The 18,946-nt window shown below is 36.3% G+C and overlaps 4 protein-coding genes across 4 annotated transcripts; 3 read left to right on the top strand and 1 right to left on the bottom strand.

The window, feature by feature from the left end:
• Positions 1 to 1,379: 1,379 nt before the first annotated feature.
• On the top strand, positions 1,380 to 3,963 carry GCK72_009940 (uncharacterized protein; the record flags this gene model as incomplete). The annotated part of the gene is made up of 9 exons (XM_053727609.1): positions 1,380 to 1,514; positions 1,746 to 1,824; positions 2,229 to 2,288; positions 2,337 to 2,590; positions 2,637 to 2,823; positions 3,238 to 3,529; positions 3,574 to 3,634; positions 3,683 to 3,880; positions 3,928 to 3,963. The coding sequence occupies 9 exons, from the start codon at positions 1,380 to 1,382 to the stop codon at positions 3,961 to 3,963; spliced, it is 1,302 nt and encodes a 433-aa protein (XP_053587186.1).
• A 1,191-nt stretch (positions 3,964 to 5,154) lies between these two features.
• On the top strand, positions 5,155 to 6,426 carry GCK72_009939 (uncharacterized protein; the record flags this gene model as incomplete). Its single annotated transcript, XM_053727608.1, has 5 exons — positions 5,155 to 5,246; positions 5,294 to 5,576; positions 5,692 to 6,018; positions 6,067 to 6,324; positions 6,373 to 6,426. 5 exons carry the CDS (start codon positions 5,155 to 5,157, stop codon positions 6,424 to 6,426), a joined length of 1,014 nt encoding a protein of 337 aa, XP_053587185.1.
• Positions 6,427 to 7,294: 868 nt separating this feature from the next.
• GCK72_009938 (uncharacterized protein) lies at positions 7,295 to 8,302 on the bottom strand (the record flags this gene model as incomplete). Its single annotated transcript, XM_003094955.2, has 3 exons — positions 7,295 to 7,363; positions 7,410 to 7,926; positions 7,971 to 8,302. The coding sequence occupies 3 exons, from the start codon at positions 8,300 to 8,302 to the stop codon at positions 7,295 to 7,297; spliced, it is 918 nt and encodes a 305-aa protein (XP_003095003.1).
• An 8,166-nt stretch (positions 8,303 to 16,468) lies between these two features.
• Positions 16,469 to 18,653, top strand: GCK72_009937 (uncharacterized protein; the record flags this gene model as incomplete). The annotated part of the gene is made up of 9 exons (XM_003094949.2): positions 16,469 to 16,538; positions 16,590 to 16,747; positions 16,820 to 16,911; positions 16,960 to 17,074; positions 17,126 to 17,609; positions 17,690 to 17,893; positions 17,986 to 18,145; positions 18,190 to 18,328; positions 18,375 to 18,653. 9 exons carry the CDS (start codon positions 16,469 to 16,471, stop codon positions 18,651 to 18,653), a joined length of 1,701 nt encoding a protein of 566 aa, XP_003094997.2.
• Between the last annotated feature and the right edge of the window lie 293 nt (positions 18,654 to 18,946).

The following is an 18,946-nucleotide window of genomic DNA, read 5'->3' as shown; positions in this document are numbered from 1 at the left end:
GGGAGCCGGGCCGACTGAAAAATTCTCCTCGGCCCAATCGGCCCGGCTCCTGTAGAAATTTGAATTTTTTTCAAAAAAAATTTTAATTTTTTTCCAAAAAAGTCGAATTTTCGACTATTTTTTGGAACATCGATGAAAATTGAAGCGTACGAGAATATTGGAGAATTTTGACTATTTTTTGATGAAAATTTCAAAGAAAAAATTGAGAAAAAATTGTGCACAATTTTGAATCCGGGCCGGGTAGACGCTGACGAGTTGGCCCGGAGTGGTTCGGAAATTTACCCGGCAACTCCAAGATACCAGCATTTACCGGGAAGTGTTTCCCGGAAGATTCCCACTGACCAGGGTGTACGATGTTTCGTCTATTGGCATCTCATAACCATTTGCAACCTATTGTCGTAACTAGCCTCCAATAGAACTTTTCTTTAGGAGCAACGCAATCAATCATCATATATTTTAAACATGTTATGAAAGAACAAATGCAAAACCATAAACTGGATATATCTATACTTTTTCGAACTATCTCTGTACTTTATTGGCTTTTTTGAGTTAAATACTCATATTGAAGTGAGGCTCAGCAGTGTCAAACTGTTGGCTGTACCTCTCAACAAGTAACGCGGTTTCATCCCCTTTTCAGTTCCTCGGTCTGCGGCACATCGATTTTTCTTCCTCTTCTGGCTCCCTTCTTGCTTTTCTTAGTAACCTCGCCCCACCAAGTAGATAGATTTTTCTTCAATGAGGTTTAGTATAAAATTGAATTATTGTATCAGATTTCACTAAGATTAAATAAAATTAAAGCAGTCCATGAGAAAAATCCAATAGTGAATATCGACCTGATATTTGCTCAAGCAGCAATTTGTTGTACTGCTGAGTCAAATTCACAGAAACTTCTTTATCTTGGAAGAAGTTCAGGGCTCTGTTTAAACTTGTCTTTCAGCTATTCCAGATTCCCCTAACGACATATGGAAATGTATGAACAACTACAAACGATACCGTAATTAGACCGATTCTTTAAGACGTGTGTGGATTAAAAAGATGAAGAAACGTTTTAATTGAATACTCTTGAACCCTACACAATAAATATAATCCTGAAATTAATATACCAAAGTCCACATCATCTTCTGGATTCACTACCAGACACGTGCCGGTGTCTCAGTGCTCATAATCCGTGTACCTTTTCTTCATCCTCCTGCTCCTTGCTCACTGTCTATTTGCTCTTTTCCTGTATGTTTGTGTCGTTCTTCTTCTTCTTTTTTCTCCTCCCATCACAATTCTTTCATCCTTCCCGCCACAGGACATTCCGTTTTCTTGTTAATCACTCCTACTGTCTGTTTTCTGTGATTTCAACTTTCTTGTATTCTCACTGTCTTATAGATAACATGGGAAACGTGGCAACAAGAAAACGTCCCGGATGTCATCATGATGTTAGAAATGAAGAAAATGAGGAAGAAGATGGGCCAGCAAGGAAAAAGTTGAGAATTGGAGAAACTCATACTGAGAATGAGTATCAGAAGGTAGAGCCATAAATATCTCTCAATTCCAATATCGGCGTACTGTAGTTGCATCAAAATCAGTTTTTTCATTAAGTACATACTGTAGATCATAAGAAAATGTCTCTAATTAAATATGGTCATCGACCGCTTTAGTTGTTTGAACAAATATTACGAAGTAACCTCTGACTGGGCAACTCAAATTCTTTGTTTCAACAGAATTAAACTACCAAATATTGTGTTTTTTATTTCCAGCTCGCCTTCAAATCTCGTCTCCAAAAACTCAAAAAGTGTCGTCCCCATCTGAAAAGAAGAACGTATAAAGTTGAAGAAGGTAATTGAGATATAGAAATCCCGGATTATAAATTTTCTTTTGTTTGCCTACATTTGTGAGCATAGAGCACCACTTTTTGAAGTTGATGATATTGATAATGATCCGTGTCGGTCGGCACTTAAGATCAGATCAGATGATTTTAGGTACATACACTGTTTGAAAAAAAAACTGGTAGTGATCTTGGAGGAATGTGATTCAGAGAAGCACAAAGTTCCCTTGTTAGATTAAAACTTATCCATATAAAGCATGTTGTCTCATAGAAGTATTATCATATTTATCATTGCGAATGCTGTTTTTTGGATCTGAATATTGTATCTGTGTGCAAAAATCGTTCGAAAATTCCGAAGAACTTCTAAAGATCTATCAAAATATCTGTTTTCATGCTATCAAAAACATTTTTTCAGCTGATCCACGTCCTCCATTGCCCAGATTCATCGTGGATGACTATGACAATTATGAGAAACGTAAGAGAATTCATGAGATTTGTTTCTCAAAAATCTATAGTTTTCCAGCTGAACCAACTCGGAAGGAGTTTGCGATTCCCTGGTTTGAACATCTTTTTCTCCCGGAATTTCCAACAAGAAGCGTCATAAACGAGAAAAGTTTTATTCTGGAACGACAATTGGGTCGTGGATCGTTTGGAGTTGTTTATTGTGCGAGTGCAATCCATGATTCTGAAAGAAAGTTTGCAATTAAAATGCAAGAAAAGAGAGAGATTATATCGAAAAGAGCGGTGTTACAAGTGAAGAGAGAAGCTAGCATTCAAGTGAGTCAAGTTACTGAACTCATTTTCAATTTGACTTTAATTCCAGCGTCTTCTACCGTCACATCCATTTATTGCAAGAACATATTCCACGTGGCAGACACGGACACATCTTTATTCTCTACTACAGTATCCCACTGGTTCCACTGGAGATTTATTTTCGGTTTGGAGGCAACGCGGATCTTTATCGGAAGCAGCTATACGACTCATTGGTGCTGAATTAGCATCAGCTATAGGTACTGTACCAGCAATAAAATTGCGATGCTTACAGTTTTCAGTTTAAAAGGATAAACTCCGAGCATGTATCACGTATCACTGATTGCCACGTGAGCTCTATTGATTGTTGAGTTTGTAGATCAAAAACAGGGTTGAAATGTTCGTTGCGATACCTCATTCCAGTGCAAAATAGTGTTCGTTTTGCGCTGTTCACGTTGCTGATATACAACTCGTTTAAAAATTTCCGTGTAAAACAGTTGTTAACCACGAAGGGATGTTTTTGATATACAAGTCTAACACACAACTGACTTGTGATATTGTGACACGTTCTTAAAGTTCCTCATTTCAACTGATAACTTGAAGTGCCGCAATCTCTATGATCGGTGTTGTAATTCGATATCAGTTTTAGAGTTCAAAACTCACAAATTCTTCAGATTTTCTCCATCGAAATGACGTCATTTATCGCGATGTGAAACTAGAAAATGTTGTTTTGGATCAGTGGGGACATGCACTATTGATTGATTTTGGATTGGCAAAGAAGTTGAAACAAGGATGTAATACGGGGACAATATGTGGGACCTTACAGTATATGTCACCTGACGTGGCATCTGGACACACGTATTCACATTATGTTGATTGGTGGTCCTTGGGTGTTCTTCTACATATACTTTTGACTGGAATTTATCCATATCCGAATTCCGAGGCAACTCATCACGCTAACTTAAAGTAACTTCTTAAATTTAGTTTGTACCATAATTTTCAATGTTTAGATTCATTGACTACAGTACTCCAATTGGATGTTCAAGAGAATTCGCTAATTTAATGGATAGAGTGAGTTAATAATGGTCAGTAGATTGAGACAAATTCCAGTAATTTCAGATGTTGGCAGTTTCCATAACTCATCGTTTGTGTTCATTCACTGTTCTCCATGCTCATCCATTTTTCCGTCCAATCAACTTTTCAAAACTAGAACAAAAAGATTATACGCCTGCTTCTGAAATTGGAAATGCCGAATATGATACATATCAACAAAACGATGAAACACTAGATGATACAATGTATAAAGAGAACTATGATGTGAGTTCCTCTCAATTTCTATTCCAAATAATTCATTTTCTTTTCAGTTTGATCGTTTTGACTACTTCAATGATCGATTCTAAACTTGGTTCATATCATAATTTCATATCAATGAAATACAATTTTGGAGTTGAAATCTAACATTTTATTACCCTTTCCCTCTTTCTTTTCTTCATACTGTGATAAAAAACTCCCCGTTAATATTATGACCATTTTGCCTGATACGGGTGATAATAAATTGTATAATTGCTAGTTTACATTCCATCTTCTTGTCGTCATTATAGGAACTCATCTATCTTTTCGGACTTGAGAATTCTGGAAATTTGTTACTATGAATCTGTATACTACAGTATATTCTTTCAAAAATTCCCCATTCAAGCCTTCTCAACCGATCAATCTTACTCTTTCACTTCTCACTTTTTAATAATAACAAAAGGATAGAGTTGACCCGTAACATATTGTCAACGGTCAGTCGGCTTGTGGATATTTTGTGGTTGGGTTGCGGATCCATTACAATCGGAGTATAAATGCTATTCAAAGCGGGGAAATGTCTGCGTCTCCTATCTATTACTCACTATCTAATTGTTCTTTTGGCAGATGATACGTCGTCCACAACATCTGGCCTTTCCTCTCTTTTTCTTTCTTTCTTCTCCACAGCAAAGGTCATTCCTCTTCTCTTCTCTTCTCTCTATGAAGTGGACCCTTTCCCTCCATAAAGAACCGCAGCGCCGACACGCTACGCACGTCAAATGTCAACTTGTCTTCGTTCAGCGTCTCCCTCTTCACCCAGCCATCACTCCGTGTATATCCATCTTTTTTCGAGACGTTTTTATTCCGTTTCGCGGAAGAGTGTTGTTTTGAGTTATTGATCACATCTTTTCCCAGGGTTACGTAGTTCAAAACAAGAAATATTTATGAACATCTGTGACTAAATGTATGATGAACTTTCCCAGAGGCATTTCTTCAGCTTACTGTACTAAATGAGAAGTAGAAACTAAACTGAACAACTAACACGGAACATCTAGATTCTTCATTATGCACATCACATCTAGAACCATTGAGATCATTTCAAACTAGCTAATTCAAACTATTAAAGCAACATTTAAATAGGTTCATTTCAAATTAATTTCAAATTGTTCGGTTAAATTAAGGAACAAGAAGACCACTGCATTCAAGGTCGGTGCGACTTCTTCAATTTCATCTCTTTTTCCTCATTCAAATCGTCCCATTTCTTTTTTCTACTCTTAGTTCTATTTTCTATTTAAATTTCAGAGATGGTGGGTACACATCCAACAAATCTCAGTGAACTGTTGGATGCAGTTCTGAAAATTAATGACCAGACATTGGATGATAATGATAATACGAAGTGAGTTCTATTTTTTAATTTTTTTTTAAATATGAGGAAAATCTCAGAAAACAAGAACTTCAATGTCATCCAATGCGACAAGCGCTTTTCAATGTTCTCGTTGAAACAAAAGAGAAAACAGTTCTTTCCGTTCGTAATCCAGTTGATGAGACTCCAGAAGATCCACAATTGATGCGTCTTGATAATATGTTAGTGGCTGAAGGCGTTGCTGGACCAGATAAGGGAGGATCATTAGGAAGTGATGCAAGTGGAGGAGATCAGGCTGATTATAGACAGAAATTACATCAAATCCGAGTGGTCTATAACGATGAATTGAGGAAATATGAAGAAGTAAGAATATTAATTTCTGAAATGTTGAGAAGTGTAACCACTTGATTATCATTTTCTTAGGATTCTATGTAAATTGAAATAATTATTCTGTTAAATAACCCTCAATAAGTTTCAGGCATGTAATGAATTCACTCAACATGTCCGATCTCTACTCAAAGACCAATCACAGGTTCGACCAATTGCACAGAAAGAAATCGAGCGAATGGTTTATATAATTCAACGAAAATTCAGTGGAATTCAAGTCCAATTGAAGCAATCGACTTGTGAAGCTGTTATGATACTTCGTAGCCGATTCTTAGATGCTCGACGCAAGAGAAGAAACTTCTCGAAGCAAGCTACTGAAGTATTGAATGAGTACTTCTATGGACATCTCTCGAATCCATATCCATCAGAAGAAGCGAAAGAAGATTTAGCAAGACAATGTAATATTACTGTGTCTCAGGTAACCCAAATCAATTTTCAAACAATCACTGTCTTTTTTGCTGTGCAGGTATCCAATTGGTTCGGAAATAAACGTATTCGATACAAGAAGAATATGGCAAAAGCACAGGAAGAAGCAAGTCTTTATGCAGCCAAAAAGAATGCCCATGTGGCTTTAGGCGGGATGACTGGAAACCCGTATGGTATGCTCCCCGGAGCAGCTGCTGCCGGTTTATTAAACCCTTACAACCCGATGAATATTCCGGGACAAGACCCATTGCATATGGGAATGCCCCCGTTCGACTTATCTGTTTATAATCCCCAATTGGTCAGTGATTCATCTATTTCCTTCTGAATTTAATCCAACTATTTCCAGATGGCGGCTGCTCAATACCAACAACAAATGGACAATGATAATAAAAATTCATGAATAATCTCTACAGTTTTCTCCTCAAAATCTCATAAACCCCGCCCACCTACCATCAATCTTGCTTTCTTTCCAACTGAATTCCCGATCCAACCTCGTTTTGGTTTTTCCAAACATTAAACCAACGACCTCTCTCTAAAATTTTTTTTCTCTAATCTCATTAATCTTTTTTTTTCTTCCATTCTCTTTTAATTTCAAATATTCTACCTAATTTCAGATCTCGTAATAACATGAGTTTTGACTTTCAATTTCAATAAATTCCTTCCAGTTTCCTCAAATGGGAGACTGGAAATTTTCACTTTTAAGAAAAAAAAAATAGAAAAAGAGAACAAAATAGAAAAGAAAATCCCAGGATTCAGATGAAAAACGATGTTTTCCGGTGAGATGAAATTACCAGTTTCCCTTTTTTCGAAAGATTCTCTTATTTTTTCTTGAGAAAACCTTTTATTTTTCTTCTTTCTCACCACTAGCTTCCCGAATATTGAGAAAAATCCCTAGTTGTGCAGTTTTGAAAATTGTTTAAGTTCTCACTTCCGTTTTCGCGATCTCTATCACAGACGAACGTAGAATTTGCATAGGAAACATACAGTAACCCCGTTATTATTCGAACATGATGCACCTAACTCGTGTATCATGATATTCGAACGCAGAATGCAAATTTCGAACGTTTCTCTTTTTATCACGTGCGATTTCATCGGAAAATTGAATAAAAGAGTTAGAAGACATTTCGACAGATCTTCCAATCCGCACTCTAATTGTCACTGAAATCATTTCTAAAATAAAATAAAACAAGATACAGAGAACAATTCATTCGACTTTCTGTCATGGTTCACTACTTTACTTGATCAGTTTTTCGTCTTCCCAACTGTTTTTATCCCTTACGGAGTGCCTTTGGAGTTGGTTTGTACATGACGAAAGTGCAAACCATATTCTCATCGACCTGAAAATAGAAAATACAAGAATGAAGAGTGGGAGAGAGATAATACCTTCATAGTGGCAGCAGAATTATCGAATTGTCCACAATAGTGAGGAGCTGAGAAGATAGTGACCATCTTCTTCGAAGCGAAGAATTCATAGCCATCTTGAACAACTTGATGTGCACGAGCAACGAGATCCAAATCAAGTTTCATGCACAAATCACTGACAACATCCTGTCCAAATACGTAGGAAACTCCACGTGTATTCGCTTGCCATCCTTTCACCCATTGATCTGGATCAGCCCAGAGCAAATCAATTCCAATCGATGGATTTGGTGGGTCTTGTGGACGTGGAAGTTGGCGAAGTTGATCAAGAGATTGAAGATGGGGAGAAAGACCACCATGCATACAAAGGATACGAGATCCAATAAGACCACAGAGAGGCATCCAGTTGAATGTATCTTGGAATTGAGACCAGAGACGTGTTGATTTGTAACGACGGTTGCATTCTTCATAGAATCCGTAGACACGATTGATTGCTGGGCATTCGTGATTTCCACGGAGCATGAAGAAGTTCTCCGGATACCTGAATTATGAGTTGTTGCAATGAATTCCGTTATTTGAACTCACTTGATCTTGAAACAGAACATGAGACAAATAGTCTCAATATTCTGACGTCCACGATCAACATAATCTCCGAGGAACAAGAAGTTCACATCTGGTGGGAATCCATTCTTATCGAAAATACGGAGAAGATCCGAGTACTGTCCGTGGATGTCTCCACAAACAATGATGGGTGGTTCCACTTCCAAAAGTGACGCCTGGGAAGCGAATACCGATTTGGCAACGGTACAACATGTTTGAAGCTCTTGTTCGTTGACAGAAGTTGTCAGTCGTCCACCAGACATTCCGACGTTGAGCAGACGGCTCATCAAGTTATCGACATCGATTGTCGCTGTCATTTTTGTTCCTTCTTTCTACAATTGAAAACGTCTTTGGAGGAGCACAAGAATAGGTTGGAGTTACCTTTGGAAGGCTTCTTCACTGGCGATGATCCGCGGGCGGTCGCAAATAGAACAATAACTTTTTTCTTCATTTTCTCTTCGCATCGACTTTGTATTGACCCCTCACTGGCTTACTGTGTTTTTGTGGCATTTCACGCAAAATATGAATCTGGACAGTTTCTTTTCTGGAAAAGACAGCTCCATCACGTGAACATTTTATCTTTATGAAATATTGAATCGTACTGCAGATTTGAGGGTTCTCGACGGAAAAAATGTCAAACTGACTTCTTGTCACGACTACAATATTTTCTATGTCTACTGACACCATAAAAAAGTTTGAATCACCTGTCTACCTTAATTCGATTCACAGATCTTTAAAAAAGAGAACATGAGCCCGAAAAACAAGGCAGAAAAGAATGAAAAATGAGCTGCAAACTGGATAAAACACTGTCGAAATTCTCGAAATTCTCAGTTTTCTTTTGCAAACAACACAACTAAAACTTCCATAAATCGCCGTCTAAATTCGATTGGTCCCTGGAGAAAAAAATAGGAGAAAAATGGAGGAAGAAAGAAGGAAAAAGGGAAAACTAAGACACCATTCTCACGCCTTTTCTTTTGGTTTTCTTACAATCGTTTCAGTTTTCTTTTTCTCATAAAATTCAACTGAAATGATAGTTTCGAGGAAATCCGAAAGTCGTAGTATAGCATCTAATGTGTCCATTTGATGTAGTTTATCTTCAACTTTTAAAAATCCCAGATGTCGAACTAGAACAGTTTACAAAGTAATTTCCACTTTCAGCGAGTCAAAGAATAATTTTCTAAAATTCGTATTCGGATAGGTATCTTGTAGTTCTAGTGAGCAACATGCTCGCTAATTTGCACTTCTGAATCGTGCCAACTCTGTGAAATGACATATATTTGAATAAGATAAAGTGTTCCACTCATACATGAAACATGTTTTTCAGTGCTAGTGCAAGCTAGCAAGCTGTAGGTTAACGTTCAATAAGTTTGAGTTTCCCGCCTGTAAAACCTTCCAGTCATTGTATTTTTCCAATAACCAACAACTGCTCGTCATCGGTTCAACGACTATTCTATATTTCCTTGTTGATCATTTTCATTCACATAGGTGCAAAGTTTGTCAACTGATAGAATTTGGGTGCAAATTTGAATAATCCTACTCATCAATGTAGGCAATCCTGTTCTGGTTCGTATTTTTCATGTACTGTACACTGTTGACATCATCAGTAATTCTGACATAGGATTGAGGTAAACTAGAAGTTTTCAATCGAACTTCATTTCACAGAAAACTGTAAATACAGATCTGAGTTCAATAGATGTCATATCAAAGATCCAAATCACGGCACTTCATTGAAACAACCCATTCAATTTTTCATTTTTTGAAAGTGAACAACTGACAATCTCTGGACATGTCACAACTTCTTAAGTATCTCATTGTGCAACCCACCGAAACAATTTTTTTCCAACATTCCTCTCTCTTCTCTCATTTTCTTTTTCTTCTAATCATAAAGTTCCTTCATCAATCACAGAAAAAAGAAGACGAAGAAGAAGTCACTCTCAAACTCAAAGTACGTGTTTTCGTGATCTGAGAGGGATAGACACGAAACAAAACGAGCTGACAAATTGTTTTTCTGTCGAAAAATGCGGAGCTCTCGTCTGATTTCATTATATTTCATCGCGACGAACCAACTGTTCCAGAAGTGTGTTTCGTCGTTAAACCAATGAAAGAAACTGGGTAATCAAACGAGAGAGACGACGACCTTTGTTCTTGCAAAAGTCAAAAGTTTGATGGGAGATTTGGAAAAAGAGTGGAAGAGAAAAAATGATAGAATTTTGAGAAAAATGATAGATGGTTCTAGGTGGAACGCATCAAAATGATGTTCGCTTGATGAAGTGTCAAAGATCTTTTGATTATAAATATTACAACAAAAAGTATTGTTTTGAAAAATAATCTCGAAGTATGAAACGTTAGTTAACTAAGCAGTATTTTAAACTATTTGCAGTGTTTTGAAGTATCAGAACTTGGGGAATTCTAATAATATCTACTTCTAGGAAAATGAAAACCACTTTAAAAAAGTGATTTGATTCTGTATTTAAAAAGTTACAAATTCATACAGACCGAGGTGTCGATTAGTATGTTTTCAGAACACCCTGCAAACCGATTAAGTCTTTTTTGTTCTGTTCAGTTGCATCCCACAAAGAATAGATGAATCGTCTATATTCTTCGGTTCATTTCGATCATCGAAACTTCTATTTCCAACCCTTATCACATGTGACATGCACAATACTCATTTGGTTAACACTCACAGATCAATCCATTGTTTCATAGAGCTTACCTCAACATATTAATGCAAATCCTTCCCCACCCTCACTTCTTCTTTTTGTTTCGTTTTGCATAATCTGCAAGTGTTTGAAATTTCAATGAAATTTCGATATTGTTCACTGGGTACTTCTCTTACGTAAATACAATGCACCTATATTTGAAGCTTCACTTTAGTGACGTCTATGATAAAAATGAGGGAATGATTTTTATCAATTTTCGATTGATATCAGAATACACTCAGAACAGAAACCAGAAATATGTCTTCTTGGTATTTATAGTTTACAAATATAAAAGGAAATTGGTTGGTTACTGACTTGAACTGCCTTGGATTGTCTGATTGAACTTCCTCTGTTGTTAGTCTAGATGTTCGATCACAACATCCATATTAACTCAGAAAATATTTTCTTTTTTTTTTCAAAAAGAGTTACTAACAAATCGAAGAATAAACAGTTTCTTCTCTCCCCAAGTTTTCTCCCAACCAGTGCTTATCCCAGCTACAATCTATGTCTTTTTTCAAAGACACTTTTCGGTTTTCTTTCGTTTTTCTCCTCTCGTCCATATGTCTCGGACTGTGTTGGAGTGGTCATAGACTAATGAAATAGTGTGGGAGGACAAGAGACTCAGACATTCCTCTCTCCTAAATGCTCCGCCCATTTTTCCCTCTGCCGCCGCGCCCACCGCTCATAAAGACTTCCCATTTTTCAAGAAGGAACACCGTGAAACTCTTATATAAAACTAGATTCAGTTCTTATTTTACTACTGAAACATATATTCTAAAAAGGGAAAAAACGGAGAGGGTTAATTGAGAAAAACAATTCTCCCAATCATTTTTTCTCTCTATTTTTCTACTTGGGTATTCTCGTCTAAATCCTTTTGGCGCTTCTTGAATTTTTAATTAAAACTATTCCACTATGGCACGAGCACAAGGTGGAGCTGTCAGAAGGCAAAGATTGTGGCTTTATGAGTCTGTCAGGTTGGTTTTATTTCATTCTCTCTCTATTATTTCACTCTTTTTTCTTCTAAAAACTCTTCTGAATCTCAAATCTGAAAGTTGATTCATCAAAAAATCTCTGATTCGTCTTCTATGTGTATTTCTTCAAAATCTAAACCTATTTCGCCCTTATTACAATTGAGTTTTATCTTGTTATTTACCGGAAAATTAGTTTCATTTTGTTAAGTCGGAAAGCTCTCAAGCTGTCAAAAACCTTCTTTTGCAAGCAGAAGATTTGACAGATTCTCTCTTCATTTCTCTTTCTCAACGCACACAAATATAGGGAACATTGGACGAAAAGGCGCGAAAAAACGAGGGAAAATGTATCGAATTTCGGTTTTTGGCGTGTCATATAGAGGAGAGATCGCTTGATCAGTTTTCACAATTCTCACTCGAGTTCAAATATTTAGAAGAAGAAATGGCGATTTTTGAACTGGTTAAAAATAGAAATGCTTTCTCGGAGAGTACAGTAAATACAGATTTGGATGAGAGAAGACAAATGAATCCGATAGAAATAGAAAAGACTCGTTCAATGGATTCTATTCTTGAGCCAACTTCTGGATGACTGATTATCGAACATCTCAGTCGGGTCATCTCAATCCTATAATTTCCACTACTTTCAGTTGAAATTCAAACTTTCTCTCAATTTCACTTCTCCTTTCTTTGTCTTCTTTTTTTCGGAATTATTTTCTCACTTTCTGATTGTAATCACATGTCGGACGTAAGCAAGTAACAACTCTCCTCCAAATCAGATAGTCAGAAACTGATAACGAATGCTCTCAATCATCAAAAACAAAACTATAGTCTTCAATTATTTCATCAAAAAAACCAATTGTGAACATGAAAAGTTTTGAGTTTTTGCAGCCGAGACGAGTTAAAAATAGGAGAAGAATAAGGAGAAATGGGCTATAAAACTGCACATGTGTTTACCCATTAGACATGACGACAAAGAAGAGGAAGAAGAGGAAGAAGAATAAATGAAAAAAAGAAATTGTTGACGTTGGATTGGATTCTGGAATATTTCTGAATTTATGTTTAGAACCGAAGGCTGAGAAGGTAGATCAAACTGTATCTTGTTACAAGATTCATTGCCTACGAGAAACTTATTTTAGAACGCTTTTTCTCTTCTTTTTTGAAACGCTAAATTAAGTATTTTTTCGTCAATCTATATTTTCTAATTATGACGAATGTAGGAGTCTGTATTATTCAAACTTGTCACTACTAATCCCTATATATCTAGATTATTTTTAGTTTGTTTCCAATCAGAATACAACTGGATCCATACTCAATTCGTGACATCAACAGATCATTTTGATATATTTTCTGACTCATTTTCATCTAATCCATATCTTCCAACGACTCCAAATCAAACTCATCACTTACTAAAATCCACTTATTTTTTGTTTATTTTGTGGGTGTCTGTTATCAAAGTACACAGAGTACCTATTTTCTCGATTGTTTGTTGATTTCTTTCTGATTGAAACGGTTGCTTTTTAGAAATCAAATCAGAACCAATCTCTTCTTTTCTTCTTTTTTCTCAAAATCACAAAAATATCTGATTTTGTGTTCAATAGTTCGAATGACGCAAACTGAACACTCGATGATCTTTGTTGGTTAACATTCGTTTTCTTTGAAACGATGACAATAATTAAAGAGAAAAAAGATAAAGGATCGAACATCGAAAGAAGAAAATAATTGGTTGATTTGATCTGATGATACTGTAAGATTACAGACAGACTGGAACGAATAAACAAGGAACAATGGATTCTAGTTTTGATTCCTTCCTACAGTTTCTCAATTCTACAGTAAGAATATATCTATCCAAACGTTTTTAAGAACATTTACACATTTATAGAGCTATTTCTTTATATAATTAGGTCCCACAAGAAACAAAATGACTCTAAAAATCCATTCTTTTTGATCACACACCACATGTAAAATTTTTCAAAAATCGCACGACTTCTCTCTGTGAGAAATCTGTATCTATCTCTAGTTTCTCCTACTGATTCCATATTTGTTTATGTTTGTATTCTTCAGAAGACTAAAGGTCTCTTCTATCTTTTGGTTTCTTCCGTTGACATGATAAAATGATATCATTCGTTGATTTCATTCCTTCTTCCGATTCAGAAGATGTCTGATCATGAAAAAATACAAAACACATTGCAAAACGAAGGAAGAAATCATCGAAACAAATCAAAAACGATTTCAATTCAATTCAAATTCGAATTGTATTCTACGTGTGTGACGTTCTCTGTTTGCTCTTTACCTTGGTTACGGAAGCTTCTTTCGATCTCAAGTAGATTGACACGTGTGACGTGGCACGGGATATTGAGCAAATATAGAAAGCAAGCGCATGATTACGAAGAGTTACAATCAGTAGGATAGACGGATAATAGATCAAAAGAGATGAAATGAGTCAGGGATCATAAAATAAAGTACAAATTAGTAAACGAATGGGGGTTTGACATCCAGACAGAAACCATTCAAACTGTTCATATTTCTCAGCTGACCTCGAACACTTTTAGATATTTTCAAGAGAAGCTGTCCAGTCTTATACTCTTTAATTTATTGGAACATAAAGGATAAAACCCTTGGCTGCTGCACCTTCCGTGTCCTACGAGACCTTCCCGAAACCTTCCGAATTCTCAATTCGTGATTCCCATAGAACCTTGAACCCATTCTCCGACTCTTTGAATTGCACTCTCCTGAATGTGATTTTTTCGAAATCTGCATGCTTCTCACCGACATTCTTATTCAAAAAAAAAACGAAATTGTGATAAAAAAGAAAGAAAAGAAAAGAAAGAAAACAATAAGGAAGTTGTGAAAAGCATTTATTTATGATGGAATCTGAGGATAAGCAAAAGAAGAAAAGAAGAGAAAGAAGAAAGTAGCTGTAACCCTTTTGATGTCATCGGTCCCTTTGGCATGGCACCAAATCGAATTAGTGCTAGGTCAAAAGAAATCAGTTTTCGGGCTCTTTTTGACTCTAAAAGTGTACGTTTCCTCTCCTGGAGTACTCTGTTTAAATGAGTTTTTGATGTTCTTGGTTCTCATTTCACTCGGAAATTCTTCACTTTAACAAGATTAAATTGAAAAGTTTTACTGATTCTGGGAATATCGTTCATCCACAGCTTTGAGTTTAGTAGTATGTATGTAATATTCTGAACTGTGGACTCTGTCGGACCAAGATACTTTTTTGATCATCTGATGTCATTCTTTTCCATTGACCCAAATTCGTTTCATTCAAATTGAATTCCGAATGAATTAAACAAGCAAATCACTCAATCAAGTTTCAGTCCGTCGAATCCAACGAGCAGAAAAACAGAAAAGAAAGAAAAAATGAATCTGGTTTTCGTTCCGAATCTCCAGATGTCGTTATATTCCTTTTTTCTCTCTACTCCATCTTCTCTATTCTTTTATTTTTTATTTTTGTTGTGGTGCTGCTCCGTCGACAACCGGGCGGCCTTTCTTCTGTTCTCTTCTTTTCTTTTCACCTTTGCTCCCATTTCAACTTTTCATTTTACTTTTTGTTTTCTTGGATCTAGATGAGCAGCAAGAGATAGTGACCTGAGGACCGTCTTGCATAGGAATGGACATTCTTATTTCGACTAGTCGATTGGGGTATCCCCTGACCAATATCTCTTTCTTCATTCGAAGTGATTAGCTCATAAGTTCACAAGTGATGTCATGAATATATTCCTATACTTGAAAGTAACAAGAAAACCAATTCCATTTTTCCCCTGTTTTCCCTTTAATCACAAATATGTTCTATGGCGACTTTTGAAGATCTCGTGATCTAGATCTTTTGGTTTTAAATTAACAATTTAAAGTCTAGAAAACTGGAAGGGCCACCTGTCAAAGTATCAATCTTCTGGAAATCAGGAAGCAAAACCTCCTCTTTTAAAGTCTGAAAAACTGACAGAGCAACCTTGTTTTTATCTTTAATCCCTGCAATTTCAAACTGATGTGTAAAGTTATTGAGAGATTCTTTAGTGTTTTTCTTTGCGGTTACAGGAAGTAACTGTGAAACATTGAACAACGTCCAAAATTTTGCCTAGTTTTTATAAATCAAATATATTTTTGACTTGACGTCTACTATTATTGAAAGCTCCAAGGCTCTTTCGAACTCTAGTTGTGCGAGTTCCTCAGGATTTTGAGCCTTTTTTTTATCTAAAAATTTGAGTTAAATGTACATTTTACAACTCGACTTTTCTCCTATATCTCTTTCACTTTTACCTGGCTCACCTGAAGATCTCATGAAATGCTCACGAGTTGAGGGTTCGAATTTCACAACAAAGAAGCTGGATCCCGCAAGGTGATTTCCCGCCCGCGGGAGGTAAGCAGCTGTGCTATTTCCACTCGGCAGACCACGTAATAAATGTATTTTTCGTCTAAATCTTTGAACTCTCCTAGATTTTCATATTCTTTTGAGATTTTAAAATTTTGAAGAAATGGAAGTAGCGTCAGGTTGTTTCGAAGCTCTAGAGGTTTTCTAGCATTTATTGCGGAACTTCAACTGACTTATTGTAGATTCAAAGGCGCAAGTTAACAAAAACTAACTACAGTACCCCTCATTCCCCAAAAATTATTTACTTCTTTTCTCGATATTTGTTTCTGTAACAAAATTTAACAAAACTTCAACAAAACGACTGTGTAAGTCATTTTTAGATCGAAATCTTTTCATGTGACAAAAAGACCAAAAGAAAACTTTCCCGATAAAATCATATGTCCTTTCGTTTCCAAGACAAACATTATTTTTACCGAAACTCGTAAATTACAACATTCTTTCAGAATGATCAAAAGGAAATTACAAGATTTGGCTGTGTGTTGCTCCTATCAGGTTGATTTTTTGCACGAAAAGAGTATGTTTAACTCCGCTATGTGTTCTATCAATACAAATGTTTGGTTTTCAGAACACTCTGTAAAAGAATTCAAAAAGAAATACGAAGTTCTCGATGAAATTGGTCGAGGAGGTTTTGGGATTGTGTATGAGGCAACGCGTCGACAAGAAGGACAACAGCCAGTTGCAGTCAAGTTCGTGCAGCACAAGCATGTCAGAAGTTGGACTATGGTGAGTTTAGACGAGCTATCATTGCTTCTTTTCGTGCAATGAGTATTTTCCAAACGTTTGTTTTTGTTGCAGACCTGTCGTCAATTAATTCCTTCTGAAGTCTGTCACCTCGAAACGTGCGAGGATATTCCCGGAGTTATAAGAATACTCGATTGGTTTGCAAAGTAAGATTTTTTTGAATTGATGTAATTGCAACACTGTTACATTTTCAGCTCGAAAGGCTTCCTCATTGTCATGGAACGTCCCGAAAACTGTATGGATCTGTTCGACATGGTTTCAGTACACGGGCCGCTAAATGAAGATATGGCCAAGTTCATTTTCAAACAGGTAGATATTCATCTATTAACACGCAAGTAATATAACTTGCATCAATTTTAGGTTATTACAACAGTATTCGATATGTACAGTAAACATGGACTATTGCATCGTGATATAAAAGATGAGAATCTGATTGTAAACATGAATACAGGAGAAGTGAAATTGGTTGATTTCGGAGCAACTGCTTATGCAGAGAAAGCGACGAAAAAAGAATTTCAAGGAACTCGATCATATTGCCCACCGGAATGGTTTCGCGATCAATTATATCTTCCTCTTGAAGCCACGTCCTGGTCTCTTGGTGTTCTACTTTTTATTCTTCTCACCGGAAAACTTCCATTTAAAAATGAGATTCAAATTTGTCTCGGAAATGTGAAATTCCCGGAGGGTCTCTCGAAAGAAGTATGCCAACTTGTGAAAAGTTGTCTCACAACTTCAACGACTGCCCGTGCTTCTTTATCACAAATTGCTGCTCATCCATGGATGGAAACGGATAAACCATTCTATAACGGAGAATCAACATTCGAGGAAGCACTCATGGAAATAAGTGCGTTCTATAAGAATTTTATGAGTTTGAAGTTTTAAAAAAAGTTTTGTAACATCATCGTAAGTAACAACTGTATTCAGGGAATCCGGCACCAATACTCGAAGATAAAGAAGCTGAAGAAGAAGATAACGAGTTGAATGACGTCGTGATTCTAACGAGAAGTCGTGATAGTCGAACTGATATGGATATGGAGAGTATATGTACGATGGTTACTGCTGTTGAAGATCGATATGAACCTTCAATTGCAGTGAAAGAATTAGCAGTTGAGGAACTTGTTGCGACAGGTAAGACACTGGAGATGATGTAAATTAATTAATAAAGAACTAAAAGTGCCAAAACCTCTGTAAAAAAATTTATCATATTGTACATTTTTCAGGCGAAACGACGAATTTAATGCGTAGCGAATCTCGTTACGATAATATTTCATCGTCCTCTTTCTGCGATTATGTCTCGTTGGTTTCCTCTTCATATGATGATCAGTTCACTTCAACATCAGATATTTATCAATCAGCTTGTGAAGTATTCCCACATTCAAGGTAATTTGCAATATTTTGAAATAGTTCTGACTTATGAATTTCAGTTCGTCTACATCTCTGAGCAGAGGCATGGGAGCTGTGAAATCGGCATCTGCTTACAATTTAGTACGAATGCGTAAAAAGTCGAGTATTTTCAAATCGTTCGATACGGAACTTGATCCAGTATCCGAAATTGATAGTCAGGTAAAACGTTTTTGAACTTTATTGTTTTAAACTTTATAATTTTCAGCCTCTCATACCGGAAACGTCATCTGCAATGTGTCAATCAACATACAGTAATGATGAAGATGTAACAATATCGGAAGAAGTGATAACAGCTGGAACATCTCCATCTGTGTCGAATTCTCCACGAAAAGGTAGTCTTCAATGCTCAGAAACAGTTCCCAGAGTACGAGATCCAGTCATCCGAATGTCAAGACATCGTCCTCTTCAATTCGCAATCGATTCTTCATCTCCACCACCAGTTCTTGCCATTTTTCAAGTCAGCCCAACCGCATCGGTTGGTTGATTTATTCAAATTTAAACACTGCATATAGAAGGTTAAAAACGGGTAACTTGATTCCACTTGTACAGTAACTTTTCTATGGGTTTACTCTTTTATTTCCAAAAATTGTATACAATTACAATATTGTACTAATAATAATGCTGATAATAAATTTTGTGAATTTATTCCGGAGTTTTCTCGTTATGTTTCTACATGGAAGTTTTTTTAAAGCAAACAAAGCCGCTTTTCAGTTCGAACCAGATCGAGGAAAAAAAATAAATTTTCGGAATTATTGGTACTTGAGTTCCCGAAAATCA

The sequence above is a fragment of the Caenorhabditis remanei genome, chromosome III, assembly GCF_010183535.1.
Source record: "Caenorhabditis remanei strain PX506 chromosome III, whole genome shotgun sequence".
NCBI classification, from domain to species: domain Eukaryota; kingdom Metazoa; phylum Nematoda; class Chromadorea; order Rhabditida; family Rhabditidae; genus Caenorhabditis; species Caenorhabditis remanei.
Note: the sequence above shows the minus strand (reverse complement) of the source record. Positions and strands in the feature narration are given on the sequence as shown.